This window comes from Scatophagus argus, chromosome 9 (assembly GCF_020382885.2).
Source record: "Scatophagus argus isolate fScaArg1 chromosome 9, fScaArg1.pri, whole genome shotgun sequence".
Taxonomy (NCBI): Eukaryota; Metazoa; Chordata; class Actinopteri; family Scatophagidae; genus Scatophagus; species Scatophagus argus.
Window position 1 is genome coordinate 6,083,226 of NC_058501.1, and position 23,743 is coordinate 6,106,968.

General features: G+C 41.7%; 1 protein-coding gene across 4 annotated transcripts in view; it reads right to left on the minus strand.

Moving 5' to 3' along the window:
• Window positions 1-23,743, minus strand: part of me1 (malic enzyme 1, NADP(+)-dependent, cytosolic) — a 77,637-nt gene that overhangs the window by 39,113 nt on the left and 14,781 nt on the right. Inside the window, exons 1-3 of one of the 4 annotated variants that reach the window (XM_046399029.1) lie at window positions 20,459-20,581; window positions 8,726-8,859; window positions 6,257-6,406 (exon numbers count right to left, since the gene is read on the minus strand). In XM_046399029.1, coding sequence (XP_046254985.1) covers window positions 6,257-6,406; window positions 8,726-8,856 — 281 coding nt within the window. In that variant the 5' untranslated portion in view covers window positions 8,857-8,859; window positions 20,459-20,581. Of the gene's footprint in view, window positions 1-6,256; window positions 6,407-8,725; window positions 8,860-9,307; window positions 9,344-20,458; window positions 20,585-23,743 lie in introns of those variants that run through there. The other 3 variants (XM_046399030.1, XM_046399028.1, XM_046399031.1) reach the window with 3 other exon arrangements.

Genomic DNA, 23,743 nt, shown 5'->3' on the forward strand with positions numbered 1-23,743 from the left:
GCTTTGCAGGTGTGTGCCTTCAACCCTTCCTGACCACAAAGCCATCCTCAGACCAAAAAGAAATAAATAAACAAAAAAACATGGCCACCATTATGGGAACGCTATCAAATTTCAGATAATCTTTCCACTGGTCTCAAAATTTTGTATAAATTTGAGGTGAAAAATACGCCTTTCAAATTTCAAATTTAAAGAATGATGTGACAATATTCTACTTTATTTGCATTTATAGCTATATTACACGTAAAATGTCATTACTAATATTGAATAGATCCTATGAAAAGTATCGCGTATCGAAAGCGTGATATATCTTGTTCATCTCTGCTATATTGCTCTACTGTTGTCCAAAAAACATTAAAAACACATCAGTGTCAGCGAGCTACGTGGTTGCCCTGGCTGAAATGTGAGACGAAAGTTCAAATTCAGCATGGAATGCTGTCTGTTGTTATCCTCAAACTACTCACTACACGGTCAGCAACCCCTTTACAACATGAAATTAGTAGTTTATATCAAATTGATAGATGGAAGACAAATGGCCTATATAGTAGAAAAGGTAGAAGTAAAGAGAGCATCTGCTCTTTACCCTTCTCTATCTCTAGGGAGATAAAGAATGTCATTGTCTTACTTTCAAGCTCCTGACAGACAGCTGTAGTAGTAGAGTTGCCCTTTATCCTTAACCAGGAATCCACTAATGGGCTACCAGTGATCATCTATCTCCATCAGCAAGATGGATTGGTTCATGTCACTTGCTTTGAGAGCTTCTTGAAGAGTCAGACTCTCACGTTAAAAGAGGCTATTACAAGTTTATTTAGACAGTCCATAGCAGTGAACCACAGAGGGTACAGTGACACCGGCAATGACTGAAGTAAACCTAATTACTTGGATGCAATACTTAGGATCATTATCATCAACATTATCATTTATCACAACCAAGTACTTTTGGCTGTCAAACAAAGTACACAACCCGCATTTATGGGGCAAACACAAACAAACTTTGTGTAATGTAGACAGACCAACTTTCTCTGCTAAAACACTGTGTCTGCTCATGAGCTTACAAACCAACAAAAGTAAGCATGTCCACTAATCTTCCAATGATGTGAATGTGTTCTTTTTCCAGCTTTCCTTCCTGCCTCTAGCCCTTTCAAAGCTCACTGAATCGGCCATGTTTTGACACTTAATGGCGCTTGACCTATGACCTCAGGTACAGAGCCTGGTGTCGGAGTGTTTAGTCTCCATGAGGCAGATTAGCGGGTAAAGTAAGGCAAGGCAAGGAGAGGTTGCTGCCTCCGCACAGAAAGTCTTTATACCTGAGAGCCAGTGATTAGAGGCCTAATCTGCTGCTATGGTGGTCCAACTGAAAGACACGCATGCACATATGCACAGTGGCATCAGTGGTCTGAACCAAAAAGGAAGATCTACAAACTGACATTGTCACCCACAGAGCACTAATGTGGCTAAAAACATAGACACGATATATAATGTTTACAGGCTCACATGTATCATGAGCTTGGCCAGTTACTCTTTCTCAGCCATGGTTAACAGAGCGAAACAGCCTGACTGAAAACCTAAACCTGTCAGAGACAGTGGACTGTTCCTGGTGTATTCTGCTAACTGATCCCCCTGATGCAAACTTCAAACTCCCAACCCTGAGGCCTCTGGCAGCAGGTCTGGTCCCACTGTGCTGTGAGATTGAGGGAGTGTATAAAATGACTCCTCCAGCCAGCTCAGTGTGAGAGGAAGAGAAGCATGCTAGGAATATTTTCCACATACTTCTGCAGAGACAGAGAAACAGGGAGTTGTTGGGTAACAAAGTTAAGTGCATGGGAAAACTTGGGTTTCTAAATATTTTAAATACACCCAAGGTAAGCTTTTACAAGAAAACTACTTGGACAAAATTAGAAAGACTGGGGTTTCATCACTAATCAAAAACATTCATGGAGGTAAATGAAGCCATCATTGAATTAAGCATTTAGAAAATTCTGGCTTTGCTGAATGTAGGACAAAATACTGTCACTGACATTCCTTTCAGATACTACTCCAAACATTAGTTAACAGTATTTTTCTTACCTGTATTTTTACAATACTAAATTATGCTAACTGAAAAAAATCTAGATTATTTCAATTAATGGCCATCACTCTGGTGAGGTGAATTGCCTCCTGGCTACCAACAATGGCTAACCACTGTAGGTCGTCATGTGGATTATTGGCTTATATGTATCCTTTAAGATCGGTCAGTAATTATACCCAACAGTACTTGCTGTTGAGCTGAAGGGCCTGTGAAGGACAGGGTGGTCTTTCTCCTGTCACTCTTATTACAGTAAAAACAAACACAACACCTGAGAAAGGATAAATGTGCAGAGAAAGGGCCAAGAAATATAGAGAGTGGCCTTGAACACAACACTGGAATTGAAAGCATTATCAGCTCAATATCTACAGGTTATCTATAACAGCTTAGGGAGTGTTTCTGTCAGATAGTGAGAGACTTGGACCCGATGAACCTATTTGAGGGTAAAGCAGATACCAGCTGAATGGTGTGTGTGTGTGTGTGCGCAACAGAGAACAAAGTGTGTTTATAGTAGAAGACAAGAGGAAACCAGTGAACATCTGTCTACATGAAGCACAGACAGATCAACTCAAGGTGAACCTTGAACTAATTTCAGTGGTTCACCTTGAGCTGAACAGTCTGACCAAACTCCAGCTGAAAGAGCTACCGCAACATCCAACTTTGGTTCAGATTTTAGAGCATCAAAGACCAGTTCCAACATACACATGCACATACTTTAAGATTCCTTGAGTCTTCATTTCACAGTGTAATAATTAAAGACCAGCTTTGTATCTTTATAACATGTGTAGTATATGTAAACTAGAAAAGTTCTTCACAAGAAATTTTGAGTGGGCCTATGGTGCTCGCCAGGGCTCTGCTGCCGGCCGGGACCCTGCCTGGCTGGCTGGAAACATTTCTTGGTAGATCTCAAAACATGCTTGAAGCTTTTATTTTGAAAAGCTTTGTGACAGCCACTTCATGTAATTTGAAAGGGGCTTTTATTTTGAAAATCTGTGTGTGTGTGTGTGTGTGCGTGTGCGTGTGGACATGTTGTTGCACATGTATCTTATTAAGGAACATAGACAGGGCCCTGGAGGACCAAAGAACAGCATCCCCATCAGATAGAAGCCTGCAGTACACCATAAAACCCATTAAGGTCCGTTAGGGAAGTGCTCTGGTCCAGAGACACCTTTAAGGAGACCAGCCACAAAGGTGCACAGTTACAGATGGTGTAAAACTTATTTGATTTGTGTCTGAAGCACCGTGTTTTTCCTTAGGATGTTTATTCAGCACCATCTAGAAGGAAACAACATGCATTTTAGGGATGAGACTAGCAAAGAAGTATATTTGCAAAGGCCCTGTGCATATTGGCGTGAGGAAGCTTAAGCAAGAGTTGGTAGATCTAAGAACACCAGCTTCTCTTACAGGTGAGCCAGCTATCTGTTGTGAAGCTCATGAAACTGCAGATGGGGCCACAGTAGACAACATCCAAGAATTGCAAAAACTATGCCATTTGGTAGTGACTGGGCTGATTCGTCAGATCGTGAAAGACGACTGGATTTATGTGTCTAAACACATAATCAACATCATCAGCATACTCACACAGAGGCTCTTCGCAGAGCTCGCGGACTCTGACATTGCTGTTGAGGTGAACGACCAACGCATCAAAAGAATCGCCAAGGCGGTGAAGAAGGACTTGATTAAAACCATACGAAAACAAAAAGGGAATCTCCGACTTAGCCTGCTGGTAAAGAACGAGGACCTGTTCAAAGATATAACTGAGGGTCTGAAGAAGCATCTGATGCTGCCGGAAAGGACGAGCGGTGTGAAAAGGTTCTTCAGATGTGTCTTGAAGACCATGGCCAAACCCTTCACTGCCTGCTGCAGACGTGGCTGAAGAGCAGTCACTGGCAGTCTTAGGGTGGGTGTTTGGGTGGGGCAAACCTTTTTCAAAGTAGACATTTTGTCCTGGCCAGAACAGATTTGGCTCCTGCTATGACAAATTGAAATCTCTGCTATGAAAAAGGTCTACTGAGACCCGTGGTCCCGCCTCATGTCCTGCTGAGTTCAGGATATGACGCAGGACTTCAGGTGTCAGGGCAGCACATGTCTCACAGCAGGCGAAGGTTCAGATCCAGATCCAGGCCCTTAACCTCCTTGCTGTGAGGAGCACACATGTGCATGTTAACTGTGTTATCTGGGTTTACTCCGAGTGCTTTGGTTTTTTCTCACATTTTAAATAACAATAAAAATAAAATAAAAAAATAAAACAAAACAAACAAAAAAAAACCCCTCCTTGAACCGCCACCTTAACGTTGTGGAGGGGTTTGAGTACCTGAATGATCCAATGATCCTAGGGGCTATGTTGTCGGGGGCTTAATGTCCCTGGTAGCGTCGCCCAAGGCAAACAGATTCTAGGTGACAGGTCAGACTAAGAGCGTTTCAGAAGCCTCTGATGAAAGATAAAACAACAAGGATGTTTTCCTTGTTGACCATGTTTTCCACCTCCATTGTGGAAGCTGCTGCTCAGAGCTGTGGTCATAAGGTCTCTGGTGCCTGTCATGGCGGTAATCCCCGAACTCGGTGGTGGACACCGGAAGTAAGGGATGCCGTCAAGCTGAAGAAGGAGTCCTATCGAGCCTTGTAGGACTCCCAAGACAGCTGACGGGTATTGGAGGGCCAAGCGTGCAGCAGCTTGAGCAGGCGTGGAAGCAAAAACTTGGGTCTGGGAGGAGTTCGGGGAGGCCATGGAGGAGGACTATTAGTCGGCCTCAAAGAAATTCTGGCAAACCATCCGGCGCCTCAGAAGGGGGAAGCAGTTCCCTGCTAATACTGTCTACAGTAAAAGTGGGGAGCTGCTGACTTCGACTGGGGATATTGTTGGAAGGTGGAAGGAATACTTCGAGGATTTCCTCAATCCTGCTGACGTGCCTTTCGTCATGGAAGCGGAGGCTGAGGACCCTGAGGCGGATCCACACATTACCCAAGTCGAAGTCATTGAGGTAGTTGGGAAGCTCCTCAGTGGCAGAGCACCGGGAGTGGATGAGATTCGCCCTGGGTATCTTAAGGCTCTGGATGTTGTGCGACTGTCTTGGTTGACACCACTCTGCAGCATCGCATGGCAGTCAGGGACAGTGCCCTCGGTCTGGCAGACCGGGGTGGTGGTCCCTCTTTTTAAGAAGGGGGACCGGAGGGAGTGCTCCAATTACAGAGGGATCACACTCCTCAGCCTCCCCAGGAAAGTCTATGCCAGAGTACTGGAGAGGAGAATCCGGCCAGTAGTCGAACCTTGGATCCAAGAGGAACAAGAGCGGTTTTCGTCCTGGTCGTGGAACACGTGAACACTGAAGGACTCCAGAGGGGAGCAGGTAGCTAACAGTTAGCTAAAGGTAATTGATAAGTTATGGCTAAAATTATTAGGCTAAAGCAATAAACAACTCAGATGGAAGCCAATAATAATTAACTCTAAAGCATATGCTTAAAAAAAAAAAAAAAACTTGCATTTTGTTTAAAAAAAAATGTAAACAATATGCTCTATGAAATGATACTTCGTTTTTATTGTTGTAAATGACCAACATAAACCTTTCGATGTCTGACGTTAGCACCCGATAGCCTTCGGCTTTGTATTAAGCCCCATTCTAGTGCATTGGCCCACTAATAATAATAATAAGAAGTAGTAAAGAAATGGAATAGCAATAGTGCATTGGCCCACTAATTAACAGTGTTCAACTTTCATCCATGTTGCCTGCACCCAGAGTTCCCTATTGATTTGGTGGCAATAGTCTGCCATGATATGTTTCTGACCTCAGCTGTTTTCAAAAACACATTTTAGTGTGCCGTTCAGCTGTTACATTAACACAGTACAGGTTGCCATTTGGTAGCTACACTGGATGAATCAAAACCATGTACTGCATGTACAAATGGCAGTACATCACCCACCAGCAGCAGCATTTACTACTCCTGTGCAGTGTAATGCATTCTAGTTGTTGTGGGTTTCCTACCTTTTGACCAAAGAAGAATACCACAGCTCTTTATCTCCGTGTTTTCCAGTCACATAGCACCAGTGTCAAAAATATTTGTTTCTACTGCATAGACAGCTCAGTTTTATGATAAGACCAGATGAATATTTGTGAAAATTCAACCAAGAACATAACTTGCAAATGCAACCTCATGTTTTATAGTTTAAGTTAGTTCAGTGTTGTGAGTGTGTCTCACCTCGGTCTTGTAAATATCAGGCCATACCGCTGGCAGGCCAGGCCCACAGTAGGCGTGTAAATGATAGGCATAAACCTTTCGATGTCTGACGTTAGCACCCGATAGAAAAGTTTCTCGTTGTGGTCCTGGAGGCCCATCAGAAACACATATCTGGGAGTGACAGGGAGGAGCAGGGAAGAAAACACAGCATGTTAATCTTTAACATCTTGAGCAGTCATACCTGCTGAACTGAGGAGGGGTTTATTAAAGTCAGATGTTAAGTTCTATATGTATGTGAGCGAGACATATCAGCAAGAATAGAGGAAGTGCAAGGATTGAGTTGAAGGATAGTGAGAATGTGCAGGATTTACTATGAGAATATGTGCATATGAATGCTATGTTACAAAAAAGTGAGGATAAAAGGACTAATTGTGCTCACGTATAAAATAATTACTTACTAAATAATAATAATAATTACTACTAAAGATTTGTTTTGCTGGTGTTCCAAGTGCTTGGAAAAATACATAGAATGAAAGTCAGACCCCTACACAAGCTCTTTGTTCTGATTGTAGATTGACTGGGTGCTGAGGGTTTGCATATGACCCAAATGAAGCAGAGCATGCCAGAAAGGGCTCTATTCCTGATCAGAGAAGTTTCCATAAAGCCAGAGCACAAGGTGCCTCTTGTTGAGGGGATAAAAAGCATGCACACCCTCCCTGCTATAGGCTAGGCCACAGCCGCTGCACAATACACAGAGGTGACAGCTGCTCTTGAGGAGCACTGATTTTATAATGGTGAACCAAATGAGCTTCTGCCACATGCAATTTATCACAAAGTCTCTATATGCCTCACAGTATGGAACTAAAATCAGTTTTACTATGGACTGATTATTTGCCATAGACTGTTAATACTAATTCGGTGAGACTTTTAGTTTTTAGTGTATGTAAAGATAACTTAAGTAAACTGACTCTTCTTGTAGAATTGTTGAAGTGCCCCTTTAAGAATGAAGAAAAAAGACAACACAGAGACAAAAGTTTGACTAGCATTTTGATGACTTCACTTCTCACTGTCATTCTGACCAATCAAAAACAGCTAATTAAATCCATCCATCCAACATCATATCCTAACTTATCACTGCAGTGTGCTATTTTTTGATTTTTGGCAAACTTTAAAGGAGGGTTTCTTTCTCCATTCTTAACCTTACAAGGCATGAATACTACCCACAACAGGAATATTTACAGGACACACGGCTTTATAAAGCAGGTTCCGTGCCGACTTACTGAGTGCAGAGCTCCCTTTAAAGTCGACCTACTGAGGCAGCCAGGGCTTAATCTATCTCTGTCTTAATCTATTTTAGCATGAATGATCTACTGGCTCATTTTAAGGCTGTTACTGCTTTCTAACAACCTCACCGAATATGAGATTTCCCCTTAGTCATACATATGCTATATTTCAGTTGGCAAAGGCCTTGAACATCCATTTCCCTTGCTGACAACATGGTCATAGTCGTTACTTAAGTCACTCCATCATTCTCAAATTATTAATGCATGTCCTGGGAGTGCTGTAATTCAAAAACACAACAAATTCCACTGAAAGAAAAAAAAAGTCTAGTTATCTGATTAAAATAGAATGGGAAACAAAGTTTGGAGTTATGGTTGTTAAAAACTACATGAAACAGTCCAGCAGTAAATACCAAAGAATTATTCAGAGCAGGGGAACAGAGTGTAAGTAAACACAGCAGGGCCTGAGCAATGGCTGCTGTTAATCCATGGGACCAAGCCCAAAGTCTGAGCACACTGGAGGACCAGAGACAAATTGTTAGTGGCACTGACAAGTCATGGGAATGACAAACTCATAATGATTGATGCTGTGATGTTGCAGTGGTGGAAGAGGAGGCAGCTTTCAAGAAGTTGTCTCGTTCCTGGTGAGCCTTAATCCTGTCTCATAAGCAGCTCACTCATCCTCGACATTAGGAGTGACAGCTGACAGAACGGTTGACTGAGAGACAGCAACTGGAATCAGAGGCTGTTTTACGGACAGATAACATTGAGCAGTCAGCATATAATTTAAAACAGTGAAACAGAGAGTGAAAGAGAGCCCATACTGAAGTGTTTGCATGAGGTAAATTCATTACATAACAGCTACAACTCCTAAGCCTCTAATGAAGCATGCAAAATTGAAGTTTTCATTTGGTCGCTAGAGGTTATGAAAACACCCATGAAGGAGAACAGGGAGGAGAGGCTCTTTAGATTTGTTCAGTGAAATATGCAGTGTTGAGAGATGGATGTAGATCACCAGGGGCCAATCGCTAATCTGCCTCTTGTGCTTTGAAAGTTTCCAGATGTAGATGTCTCACTGTGCACAGAGATAAAGGAATTCTATGGGGAACCAAGAGAATTGCACCTGTACTCGCCTGATATAGAAGATGAAAAGATGCTACGTCACAGCAATAGAGCTTTGTATGTGTGTGTGATTGTACATCAGCCTTACTTGTCCAGGTCGTCCCTCTTCATCTCGTAGTTCTTGAGCACCCGGAGCAGCTGGACATCCTGACTGATGAAGCAAGGAGGCAGCAGGCCATGGGTACCCAGCTGGAGACGCTCCTCCAGGGAAAAAGCCATGCCCTGCAAATACACACAAACCAACTTCATTATCCTCCAGCGTCCCAACATATGATATACCGCAACATCCTGAGTGGGCAAAGACCTATGGGTGCTGAATGTCTTCCTGAACCACAGTTTAGCAGAGGATTTATGCACTGAGTAGGGATGTCATGGTATCATCAATTTTGGCATATTTACCCCACATCCACCCCAGCTCAGCTATGCTCTGAAAACTCTGTTTGAACTTTGAACAATTGGATATTTAGGAAAATATTCACAGATCTTTCCTGTTCAAAACATTCCAAGTGCGGAAAGAAGCGGTGTGTCAGAAATGTCCTCTGTTTAGCCGTAGTGTTTGCTCTCAGACGGGCTTCCTCCCTCACATTCTGGTGTAATGTTCACATTAACCAATGCCCATCCTTAAAAAACCACAAGCCCAGACTAATCACCTGGTTCAGCCCAACCTTACCTTTGGCTTTGATCTCACTTTTCCCAACTTCAAATGAGAATACTGAAAAACAAGCACATGTTTAATGTAAAGGTAAAGGTTTTAGCCCTGAAGAGTCTGACCTCTGACCAGAGAGATTATTCCACAGAGGAGATGGTGATCTCACTCAGGAGATGCGTTGTGTGTTGATGTGACCTCAGAAAGTGGTGATGCTGTGAGACTGAGGTACTTCAGCTACAGCTCCTCTGATATAAAAGAGGGAGATTTGTACCCCGAACAACCACTGAGTCCATATTCAAAATGGGAACAGCATTCTCTACTATTCTTTGCAAATGAGGCATGATACAGTATGGAGGGTATTTTCATTTGCTCTCCAACCACTAAAGACCAGCGACCCGGTGAAGCCTCAGCCTCAACATTGCCAGCTACTGTTGCTGACTGGTGAGACAGACGCAAGGCTGCGTTGCACACGCCTCAGATTTGGATCACATCCACGGATGCTTGGCCCAGCCACCACAATTTACAGCCATTCCACACCACTGGCACTTTCTGTGTATCTGGTTTTGTTAAAACAGTTCTGAGGTTGTAAAAAATGTGCTTGATCACACGAGACATGCTGCTAGAGGGAAGTAGAAAAGCATACGACACAGAATAAGGCATTTGGAATAAAATTTGGCGGTTCTGACATCAGAGGAATCATCAGTGCTGACCACAGATGCACTTCCAAATCTTATTAGTCTTAGATTTTGTTAAATAAAAAAGCAGACTGGTTTCAAAATGTTGATTTTAGATTTTCTCTCAATGACTGTTGAAGGTAATGAAGTTAAAAAGGAGGGAATAAGGGGAAGGAACCAAACAAAAAAATGCCATTTCCTTTTTGGCAAAACATCTAAAGAAATTGATTTTCTGTTTGCTTACTGTCTACAAACTATCAGGAATTACAGTATGTCAATACATAAGTTAACACAGGCAGCATGTAAACATCAGTTTGCACAAATGATGTTAGTTATTGAGTTGGCAGTACTAAATCCTCTGAGCATGACTGAATAAAGGGCATCGGTTATTTCAGACATACATATAGTCCCGTTTCTTCCATCGTTCTGCGAGGCTCAATGCAGTCTGTACTTAACAGACCTCAGACAGACAGAAGCAGCTCTGAATTACAACCTTCACCAATTATCAAAAAAGATTTTCTATTTTTCAGAGAGCCAGCTGTTCACTTGAGACTCCGCAAGTGTGTTTGGAACAGCAGCTGGCTCAAGATGCACCACTGCTCTGCCGTGTGCCACAGCTGACCATGAAGAAAATATGGGAGAAAGAGTCTTAAAATACACAAGGCAAACTGAGCTTAATGTGAAGCCATAAACTGAGAGTCATTCCTCATAACAGACACTGCTCTTTCATTAGCTGAGATATACTTACTGGATTATTACTTTCTACGGCTTCTACTCTTTCTGTGAGAATTGGCTGGTCCTGACACAACTCGCACTTGGATACTGAAATGCTAAAAAAAAAAAAGAAGACTCACAAAACACACATACATCCACACAAAACAGGCACGCACTATTCTATAATCAGAAGACACAGACAGTATTATCAGTAAAATGTATTTAATGTGTAAAAAGTTATAGTAGTTCTTGTGAACCCCTGTGAAATTAACATGCCAGGACGTTAACACTGACACATCATGCCATGATACATTAATCAGCTTTAATTTACTTTATATACTGTTTTGTAGTTACATCTGTGACAAGTTCATCATATGTCCTGTATATAAAATCTACTTGTGTAAACTCTGCAGAGTAACAATAGACCAACTATAAACTAACCTGTGAATCAAACAATCAATTATTCAATCAATCTGCTTCATGTCAAGTGGAAATCTAGACCAGATTATACTGTATATCACAGGAAGCTGACGTGAATGAAAAGACCCATGACAGCGCCCTATGCCTCATTAAGAATAATTACCCACACAGCTCTATGGGCCACCGAAGGCTGCCAGCGTCACATGTGAAATAGATACCATCCATGGAATTGGGCCCAAAACGACCAATTAACATCCCTCCACAAAGGAGAAGGCAGCTTGGCTGTACAGAGGGGGAAACCCTGGCCTGTAGATTGACTTTATGATTGAAGATACGGCTGGTTGGGACAGCGCCGGGCACTGTAATGGAGGGGGATTCATGACACCAAAGATTATCAGCGCACAGCTTGTAGACTGGCTTGGAAAGCGTGGGAACCACTGGCGGCAGTTTTGACATCTCTTTGACTTTTGACTTGAATGTTGGCTTTGCTACACCCTTGTCCTCAGCTTGTAAATAGAGCTGTCAATCTCTCCTATTCCAAGGTCCTCTCTGTTGCACTCTTATATTCAACATGTCTGTCATATGGACTGCTTAGGCATAGGATGGACTCAGTTTCAACATAGGTCAGGAAAAACACACTGCAAGAATGGTGTTGCAAGCACCAAAATTAAATACAGCAGTTCTGCTACCCATGAAGCAAAAATCTCTGATCTCCCACTCTTGGCTGGAGGTTGACTGATAATACAGATACAGTGAAATACATTTGATACTGTTGAAAATTAAAGTCATAGTAATAAATACCCAAATAAATGAACCCAAATCACTGAACATCAAAGTAATAATTTAGAAATCTGGAACTGAAATAACCAACTCAAAATAATTAATACATAAATCTGGAACTGATTAAACTTACCCTAAAAACTGGATGGTTGGTTGGTTGGAGCTATTATTAGTATTTTGGAGCTATCGTTTATTGTCAGTAATTAGAGGTAAAGCAAAGTTGACTGGCATAGGCTGCACAGTCGTATTGGCACTGATTAATTAGCCAAACCAGTTCATCTACCTCTACCTCTAGATCTGACTTCTTCTTAACTCTGTTAACAGCCTCTGATGAATTTCTATTTAGGAAGCTAAATGAGCCAAACATGCAAACAGAAGATTCAGAGGTTTATCAGCCATAAACAGAACAAATGCCAACATTTTCTTTTGCTGTATTTTTTTTTTATTTTATGTTCATCAAGTACCATCAAGTACAGTGACAAACATACACACCCACACATCCAAACCTAAATGCTGACAAAATGCAGACACATGCACACTCATGTATACACACAAAGCATCCTTATGTTTGTTTGCCTGAGTACAGGTTTGACTGCTCTAACGCCTGCTCTCTCTCCCCTCAGGAGCCCTAAACTGGGTTGGGCAGGATAAACCCTAGAAAGCTTCCACATGTCCATGACCACATCTGAAGTGCCCGCACTCTGTGCCAACACATGTGATGCCCACAGCTCCATGTCCCAGAAGCCGTGGTAACAACCCAAACCTGTAATCTACCCACTGGCCAGTGCCACCCCTTAACCTCGGACTGCTGCCATGCCCTGCCCAAAACATTTAGTGGAGAGGAAACAGCTAATTAGTTCACCAGAAGGCCAAACAAGAAAGATGAAAGAACACGTTCTTTGAAACTGATAAAATGCCATCTCTGTCTCTCTTCCTCTGTGCTGCCCTTGGAGTTCAAAGGGTGGTTTTGTTGCCACATTTTCAGCATAAAGATTTAGAAATTCAAACGTTCTGCTACCTCAGCCTTTTAATTTCCATGTGCCACAACCACACAGAGCTCTTTCTGACGGCTAAAAGCTTGCAGCCACTCCCCTCATTACAACTGGACTTCTGCTTGAGTTAAATTCCTTAATACCACTGTTTGGTTTATCTTGCCCACACGAGTAGCCTCCTTATCACAATATTAACACTGTATTGGAACAGTTCTCACACATTTTCATCCTTTCAAATGTTTTTTCATGTCACTTTCAGCATTAAGGGAATCTAATGGAATTTCATACACTCATGTTATTTATCATAGCACGGTGTAACAAATGTCAAATCTCCAACTGACAAAATGACCATACTGATATGTCATTCAGTCTAATGGAAATGGACATACATTTTTTACTATACTGCAGTGGGCTGCTTTGTTCACCCATACTGTCAACACATACAGTGGTCAGATATTTTGACATCACACAGAACCTTAGGGCTATGCAGACACAGAAAGTTGAGTTCAGTTCATTCTGGGTTACGTAACGTCGTAATTTGAGCTGGCATTAAATTAAATTGCTATTATCTGTAAAGCAGTGGAGTGACATGCTTACAGAATCATTTCAGGCAATAGGAATAGCGTACATAATATCACAGTGAAGCCACAACTTCTTACACAAAAAAACACAAAAGCAAAACATGGACTTTCTCCTGGCTAATATTGGAGAAACCTGTATATAATATTAACAATTCAGAAACAAGATAAAAATGCAACATTTTGCCTAATCTAGTAAAATAAAATACCTGATATAATTGAAATACATCAGTCTCCCAGTGTATACTGGCACACTCATTTCATCTAAGATCATATCACATGTAGTAGTAGTAAAACACATGCTTTCATGTGTTTATGCAGTGGAAGAAAATGAAATCATCTCCTTCAGCTGTAACTTTTCTCTCCTTTTTTAATAACAAAAACTTGGTTGTGACTCACTATGAGACGAAATAACTGGTTTCGATGGACAATTTTGTCAATGTGCTGACAAAGAAGAACTTGAACCAAAACCTTAAACCCTCAAAAGCCTTTCCAGTTTCTGAGAAAGCTTTAAAATGATGTAACTCCACACAAAGCCGTGACTGATTCGCCTTGAGAGATTCCCAGATAAGACAGGACCTTCCTGATCGCAGTCTGCTACCCTCCACTACACTAATCCCATTTCCAAACAAAAATCTGTTGGACGTTTCCCTCGTTTTCTTTGCCTATGTGTTGTTTGAGCCGCAGTCTCAATGAAGATGCCCTCTGCTCCAGGAGAAACAATCCCCATTGAGAGAAGCCTGAGCCTAACATGATATGGAGGCCTTCCCCTATTGAGTCTCTCTCACCCACGGCTGCAGATCAGACATGGAGACAAAAGCTCACAGGCCTTGAACAGGAAGAGGGCTCAAATGTTTGGCACTGAGATATGGCCTGGCAGAGATGTGTGTGGCCACAGAGCACTTCTCTATTCACTGCTACGTGGGAGAGGGAGTGCTTTCTTTTCATAGGAGGCCGAGCTGAAACACTACGAGAGATGGTCTTCTTGTATGACTTGTTTATCAGCAAAACCACTTGCTGAAAGTGATGTATACTGATAGCCATCTTAACCCTGCTTCCCCTCATTTATCTGTCTTGCATTTATGCACCCTTAGTGCCACTAGGGTGTTTTTTTTTTCCCCTGAATGTTGTACTTAATAATTCAGGTCTAGTCAACAATATTTATGAGGGATCTAAAACAAAGTGTTCCAGAGTGTTTCATGAGCTTTAAACAGAACAAAGACAAAGTAAAGTACAGTGAAACCAGGTAAAACCACATCAGTCACACTGAAAAGCAATAAAGAGGTTTAAAAGGTGTTAACACAGAGCTTTAATCAACATTTTAAATCCAGGAAATTCATTCTGCTAGGTCATGTCCAAGTCTTACACTTTTTCAGAGGTCGTAATCAAGTTATATGCGCCCTTCAACAAAAAAATGCAATTTCACTTTTTTTAATGTTTAACTTTGATTTAAAAAAATATGTAAAAATTTGTAAAAACATATCACTTTCTTTGGGAGATTTAAAAAGCAAAAGCTACAAATGCCTGAGAAGCATCCAAAGGTTCAAGACCAAAGACAGCCAAACAAACAAGTGTTACACATTTTTTATCAGCCTGAATCTAAAGCTTTATCCCTTGTGAGTTGACTCAGCTGCTGCATGTCTACTTGTACATTATGACTAAAAAGCAAAAGTAGTGGTACTATGTTTTGTATAATTTCACCACTATGGATGCTGGAGAGTGGAAAATCTTTGTGCTGGCAGTAATGTGCACAAGTCCTTCTGTGGGTGCAAGTATAATAGCTGATTTTGAATAAACCTAAAATCAAACAGAGGGGGGCTAACATTTGCGTAACATTCAACAGTGCTGTGAGAAAGTCACCTACAGCGGTTGAGTTCACCCACACTGTTGTTGCACCATAGACCAGTGTATCTGGATTCACTTCTGCTAGTGATGTCAGTGCTCCTCAGACCAGCAAGCTCTCTGCAGCTGACCAAACAGGGAACAGAGGACTGCTGAGGTTGTTCCCATAAACACCACCATCAGCACCATCTACTCAACCCGACTATTACCGCCACGTGTTCTCTCCACACTGCACTGGGACTCCAGGAAAAGACAGTTTGTTACAGTTAAATGGGCAGCATACAGCAGCATCTCAGTAAATCATATTGGTGCTTTCAGTAGAAAAGTATGGTATCTACGCAAGATAAGGAAACAGTTAGAAGGTGATTTGGCTTTGGCCAGAAAATAAAGAAACTTCTTGCCTGGAGGCATCAGACATCCCCACATAATCATCTTTATTCTTGACCCTGAAGATGATATGTGCCCCAGACGTGCAAAGTAAGCCCATTTGGAAACTAAAACACATGTAGGAGGCTGGTAAATTCTGAGGGTCAGCAGAAACTGAATTAGAAACGTTCTATCACAGGAAGCCTCCTGATGAGTTCACTGGTTTGGCCGACAGTGACCCGTACAGAGGGAGATGCTGGCCAACAGCTGGAGGAAAGACTGAGTCATACGTCTCCATCCCCGCTCCAGTGTTTATAAACACACACACACACACACACACCTAAGTGCTTGCACACATATACACAAAATGCAAAAGAATGGTGTTAATGCAGATGTTTAAAGTCAAGTCTTCATAAACACACATTGTCTTGTGCATGCAGATAAAGAGGTACACACAGGTATGTACATTCTCTGATGTTTCATAAACACACACACAATACACACCCACTACACACATAAAGCCTCTCTAAATCCTGATTCACAAAAAGATGAGTCTATTTAATCCTGCTGCAGGAGAAGATCCACACTCCACGACGTCCTCATTGTCCAGCAGCACACCGTGGCGTCCTCGTTTTATCAACAGCGGCATGTGTGTCTAGACGCTGTAAAAACAGCTGGTGGGGGTAAGAGAGAGGATAGCCCAGTGGAATGACAGATTTATCCCATAGTTATCATAGTTGGGATTAGAGGTTAGAATCCAAAGATGAGAGAAAGGGTGGGCTGAAGAGTGACAAAAACAAAGAAAAGAGCGGGAAAGAGAGGCGGGGATGCTCTTATATGGAGTTCATGACTAACTGAGGTGGCCATCAGCGTCTGGCCGGTGAGGTGACTGGATTTAACAGACCACTCAGACTGGGCCAGTATTCACAGCTCTTTCAGGATGTGATCAGCCGGTCGACCAAGCTAGTTATATAACAGCAAAACCACCAGACCACTCACCACCACCACCACCATCACCATGCTCAGCTCAGCCTCTCTCTCTTTCTGGTGCTGCCACGTAGAGACGGCAGAAACGATGCAGCAATACAGAGTCTATCAGAGGCTGTGTCCTGCTCAGATGTGGTTTGAGTTGTAAGCAGAGGAATTGTTTAAATCTGCACTAGGCAAGGCTGTCCTGGAAAAAATAAAAGTGACTTTTCAGCAAAGAAATATATCCACCACATAGAGAGGTCGATGACAGGGAAACATGAAGTCACATGATTGCTCTATCCACAGTGTCAAGTGATTTCTGCTTTGTCATTATATAGTCAGATTGTATCATGCAAAGTGATTAGAGTCTGATTAAAGAACATGTTCCAGGTCACTGAATCACAACCCACCTCCCTGATTTAAAAAGGCCTGGTGTTGTTCCTGAATGTGCATCATCTTCATGCAGCTGCCGGTCCCGTTAGCTGACTCTGCCTAAGTCCCTGCCTAGCTTCCTGTATAAACAGGAATCAAGAACAAGTTATGTGACTATCATGAAACTCTGTGAATCAACTTTGTTCTTGTTTCCTGTTGTCAAACTGACCTTATAACATTGACATGACACCTTGATGAGAAGTCTAAACTGTACCACAGCAGTCAAACTTTCATTCAACTTTACATAACTGATGGAATGACAACCAAATGGCATAATAACAACTCCTTCCTGTTCATGACAGGTGTCATGTCATGGTTATGACTGTTTCGTGGCAGTCTTATGCACAGCAAATAGTGTTACCCACTAAAAATGACAAGTTAACTAAAAATAACTTGACTGGTTAAGGTGTAGAGGAGCAGCAGCCATACTTTGAGTTCCTCCTGGATGTCCAAGCTCCTCACCCTAATTGTAAGGCTCTACCCTTGCAGAGGAAACTCATTCCGACTGCTTGTATTCACAATCTTGTTCTCTCAGTCACTACCAATAGCTCGTGACCATAGGTGAGGGTTGGAACGTCGACTGACTGGTTGATCAGAGCCTGGCCTTTCAGCTCAGCTCTCTCTTCACCACAACAGAGCAGTACTTTTCACTGCTCATAGAAGAAAAGATGGGAGAGACTGCTGACTTGTGTCTGACACTGAGCTTTAGCTGCTTTTCCTTTGCTAACTTCTACAGACTGGGCATTTTCAGCTGGTAAGACCATGTTCTAAATCTGAGACACAAAAGACTGAGTGGCTGGTCTCTAGTCCATGCAGAGAAAACCGTCCGATCGCGGTCTCCGACAGGTTGATCTGTGGGTGCATCCCTGTTTCAAACACCTTAGAATGGCATTCTTCCACAACATGTTGATCTATATCATGTCAGATGCCAACAAAGAACCCAAAACGGTGAGAACTTTCAAGTAGAATCCTCTCATTTCACTGTGATATATGATGATACAGTGCTGTTTAGCTGACTCCAAGACTCTTGTACATTCAGTCCTTCTTAGTCGCCTTTTTCCATAAGTTTCTGTCTGCAAATAGAGTGTCTGTGTGACCGAGAACATTTCACCCACTAAGAAAGAAACCACACAGAGAATGAACTGGATGACCTTGAACTGATCATTATAGAGAAGCAGAAGGGGGGAAGGGCAGAGACTGACACTTTCATGCCTAAACAAAACAACACCATGCTGGGCTTATTCAGAAGATCTGTGCTGAAATACCCCTATGTGTTTAAAGTTTTCAGTTTTACTAAAATTGCTACATAGAAAATGTCCACCACCAGAGGCACATGAACAGAAAATGAGAGCATGAACTGATTAACAGCAAAAATGTGATATTACAAAGGAAAAGGATGCCTTTCTTTTAAAGACATTTCTCACAAAGTGAAAACAAATAATGCAAACTTCTCAGAGTTTCTGGTTTGTGTTAGTAATCTATGTCCAGTAATGAGAAGTCATTGTTTCAGATCTTTCACATGGAAGCAGTGCTTGATTGATGAGTGTAAATTGAAAAGGCCCAGGAGAGTTTTGCTGCATGCCTGACAACAGCCAGATCCCACTCTAATTTGTCCAGCTGTGGGAGAGACCCAGTTCACTAGGTTCCCACCAGCTGCTCAAATGCAAGTTTTTAAACCACAACAGCCAGCTCAGGACTGGTGTGTTGCAGTTTTCAACCAGCCCCAGCAAAGAGGGTTTGGAATTCCCCCTCACAGATTACCATAAAACATGACCAGAACATTTTGTAGTTTATCAGTTATGGGGAGGTGAGAGTGAGGTGACACAAGTGTGAAAGAGAGCACGAGAGGAATGGTTTATGAGAGGACAGGAGAGAGATAGAGAGAATTTGGAAGGGGAATGAAAATGAAGGAGAGGAGAGATGAATGGCATATGTTCTGAGGCAGACAGCAGACTTTTATTAAGACTGAAGACTGTGAGCGTTATGGGTAATTTGTGGCTAAGATGCATGTCAAGTACCACCAAATCCCAACCATCTTTGTCAGACTTACCTCCACCTCTTTATTAACACCACCCCTTGGGTTTAAAACATGCACAAATTATTTTAAATGGGATCTTATTAACACTTTAACTATAGTACTAAAACTGACTGACTGTTTAGGTTAATTTGGTTAAATCTGAATTTACACAATTTGTGGCTGAAGTTACACATTTCAACAATTTTTCCATCATTGTTTAGAGGACTCTACTACAGAAATACTCCTTGGGTTACAAGCACCACTGACTGGGAATAGCTGCATATATGCAGCATAAATACAAAGTTGCCAGGTCTGATCCCAAACAGGGACCGTTTTTGTGATTAGTGACTCCTTCTCATACTTTAGGGGTTTCTTGCAGGAAAATGATAAAATTTATAGGAACTAAATATATGATTAGGGGCTGCAATCCAAAGCTGACGAACCAAATTTAGTGACGTCTGATGTGTTCTTACATTAGCATAAGTAGGCAATTGCTGGAGGAGTGATAACAGGGAGGAAAGAGCAAAATGAATGCATTCATGCTCACTCTCAGCAGACTGGTTCTTATCAAACAAACTGGTGACCCACCCCTTCAACTCCTCAGTCCTCCCAGAAATTTTTGTCCTTCCCAGTTATAAGAATGATCGCTAGTCTTCCATTTCATTTGCTCTCTTTTCTAAGAACCACTTACAGGGGGGGGGGGGGGGGGGGGGGGGGGGGGGGGGGGGAGAGAGAGGGAGAGAGAGAGAGAGAGAGAGAGAGAGAGAGAGAGACACTGAATGATGGGATAGCCCTCACATTATGAGGGGGTCTTGTTATCAGTGTCAATCATTTAAATGATACACCCATATGGAGTGGATCCACAGATGTTCTTGGGTTTCAAAAAGACAAATTCTGCATGTCTCACGGTAAACTTAAACCTCATCATTTTAACTAGCTACATATTGGGCCCACGCTTCACAGGAACGCATTTCCTGATTTTGAGAAAGCAAGTCTAGTAGCATCACTGCACTCATTGTTCCAAAGGGCCACAGCAGTCACCCTACACAATATACATTCTATAGGCATCAGCAATCAAGTGGAAACAGTGGCAACATAAGATGACCATCTATCCTGAAACAGAGTCATCCTGTGGTGGCTACAGAGCAGCTAACATATGGTGCGAGAGAATGTGACCAAAGCTCTTTAACAACACCACACCACATATTATATTATATATACACTAACAGCATATACAGCAATATGTCACAAAAAAAGTCAGCGTGGCTGACACAGAAAAATCAGAACCCCGAAGCAGAGTCTGACGCAGGGATGCAAGGCTGAGGTCTGAGCAACGGTCTTTATTTACAAAAATAAAAAAAAAATAAACAAAACAGGCTCACACTTACTGTGACTTGGGATCAAAGAAAACTGGCAAAAACTGTGGCAAAGATATCCTGGCATGAAATGAAGACATTCCAAAATCTTGGCATGGAACATACAACAATTCAAAACACTCTGACACAGGTGACTGGGAGCACTAGGACTAAATAGACAAGACAACGAGACACAGGTGACATCCATTAGGAGGAAGAAAGCAATCAGGAAAACCAAAAGCAAAGCTTGAAAACAAGACACACAGGGGAAGTGACACCTTCAAAATAAAACAGGACATGACAAAATCCTTGATAATACATGGAAACACAAGACACACATGGAACATGACACAAGGACTCAAAAACCAAAAGACAGAGAACCAGGACGTGACAGAAACCTTGAACATAAAACATGAAAACACATAAGAACACAAACATGAAACATGGAAACACAAGAAACGTGACACACAGATTCAAAAACAAAAGGACAGAAAAGGATGTGATCGAAACCTGAACGTAAAACATGAAATATGGCACATGGCACACTTCAAAATCAGAAAACAGAACCAGGACATGACACAATAGTCCTACGTGATTACTTTTTCATCATCACACACAGTAAAGCAGAGGATGTAACAAGCCATTTCACCCTCAACAATGACTTCCCTACCCTGTGGCACACAGCTCCAAGCCCATTAGTATTTATGAATATTTAATATATTTTTACATACATTTTTCTACATAGTTTTTTTGCAAGGCTCAGTAATTTCCTAAACAAGTTTGTGGGCACTGTGGTTTTTAAGAAATCTTACTCAAACAGGAAAATTGTGCATTATTTGGGTACTATTCTCAGAGGTGAATTAATCCCCATTTGGTGATCTTGTGGGTATTTGCAGCACCAGGGTGTTGTGTATTAGACTACCTGAAACTAATCTATATTGACAAAGATGATGAAGACACATGAGGGCAACAGTGTGGCTCCTAGTTAAAGCATAGAAAAACAGGGGAGCTTTGTGTGAGTGGTGAGAATTTCACTATACAGGCCAGTAGGAGGTTCATTGAACATCCCTTTTTTTCACAGCATCTGTTGACAATAATATTAAATATAACATATTATTCTACAGTACTGGAGACACTATTGCCCCACAATGCATTGCACAACACAGGAGTTAATAAATAAAGTAATACATCTTTGAAAGAGCAATATTTCTTTGTTAAAACTGGACGTTTGGCAGATGTTCTGCTGTATGTTTTTTTTCCAGTTTGTATGAAATAAATGATGATGATATATTTTATATATATATATGATATATTTAAAAAATATTCATAGTAGTATGAAGATTAGTATATATTAAATATCATGTACATAGATAGCTTTCAATCAAATTGAGATCTAGACAGAGATATATTTTAATAAGTAATTGTAGTTTTTTATAAACATGTCTTTCATCACAGCACAGACAACCTTCCAAAGCATTGCATGAAATCCTCTCTTCAACAATTGAAAAGCCACTTTGTGCATTCTGTGGCTACTTACACTTCAGAAAAGTATGAACTGTGAATAAATGTAGTTACATACACTAAGTGATCATTGCTTAAGCCAACATTTTATACTATCAGCCTTCTACATCTAACATACTTAAGAAAACATCACAAGAGTTTTTCACTTTTTGGTCATACAGCTGCAGCAGGTTTTAGTGTTCCTGGTATGAGCAGAGGTAAAGTCATTTCCTGGTCCCCTTCAGCTGGGACCTGACCTCACTAACCACTTCTACTGCCAATGTACTACTAACTGCTTAGCTTTAAATCGATACTCATCGCCTCCACATCCAGCAGAACTGACTTCTCTGGCCCACTCCCCTATAAATGAATGCCATCTGCCTTCAGCCTTGGCTGATCTAATATCTGCTTATGTTTAAGATGGGCACAAGCATGAGCAATAGGATTATCTGTGTGGCTTTGCTTCGGAAAAAGCCCAATCGGGGACTTCTCTGAAACTACAGCCAGGAAAGCATGTCAAATAATTTAGTGATCAGTTAGGCTGACACAAGGTTAGCACATGTTCACTGGAAGTCTGTCAGCACAAGTCAAAAACAAATGTAAGCACATGGCTACCAAAACACTTGGAAATTTTGGAGAATGTATACATAGTGTCAAAAGGGCCTGGAAAGTCCATTGGGTTCAATACTTGCTTTAATATTTTTCAGTCCACACAAACCTGAACACATCAAGAGGTAGTCTCAACATCCAGAAGAATGCAGAAATATGACAACGAAGGTCAGCGATGTCTGTGCTCATTTCCCAAGGAGAGAAAGCAGTGACACACATCTTAAAGCAAGTTTCAGAGCATCACTCATGCCAGAAATCTTTTGCTAGCTGACCTTTAAGTGAAGCTGAGGGCCTTTAAGGAACCTTCTATCACTCCGATGGTAAGAGAGTGAATGGGAGGTTTATTCATGGATGCTGCCTCCTGTTTGCAGGTGTAGCTTAGAAGAACATAAAAGTCTGCATGGTTTAGTGCATTAGTTTGTATCTTTGTGTGCTTGTATGCGTGGCTGCACATGCATGTGTTTGCGTCAGTGTCAGAAAAAGTGAGCCAGAATGTGCGTCCATTTGGCGTGCTGAGGGGAACCCTGAGAAAGCCCAGAGCTACCCTGAGGTCTACACTTTGTCAAATGGGAAGTTCCCTTTCTAATGGAAATTCCATTACAAATGGCCACAGTGAAGCTACTGCAACGATTTCATGGCAACACAAATGCTTTGCTCAAGCGCCAAAAAGAACACCACATGAAAGGGGAGAGAAGTGATATTTTTGTTTCTGCTTTTCCTTTTAACATCTTGAACCTCAGTGACCTATGTGAATGTCTACAAACACACGTGACAGACATGGTGAAGTATTTATTTTCATAAGAAAAGTTAATAAAGTTTGTCATCCTGTTTGCAAATTGTGCATACCTTTTTGTTATTTAGAGCTGGGATATGTAGTCTACAGTGAATTATGTCATCTACTACCAAATCTTACTTGAAAATGTATAATCAGACATTAACTTATAATGATGTGATGTTATTGTATGTGGCAGTGATTACACTATCCATCCATCCATTTCCTGTATCTGCTTTATCCAATCAGGCTCACAGGGGACGTCTGGAGCCTATCCCAGCTGTCTACGGGTGAAAGGCGGGTTACATTCTGTACTGGTCCCCAGTCAACTGCAGGGCTGTCACACAAAGACAGACAACCACACATGCACACACTCACACGCACACCTAGAGGAAATGTAGAGTAGCCAGTTAACCTAATGTGCATGTTTTTGGGAC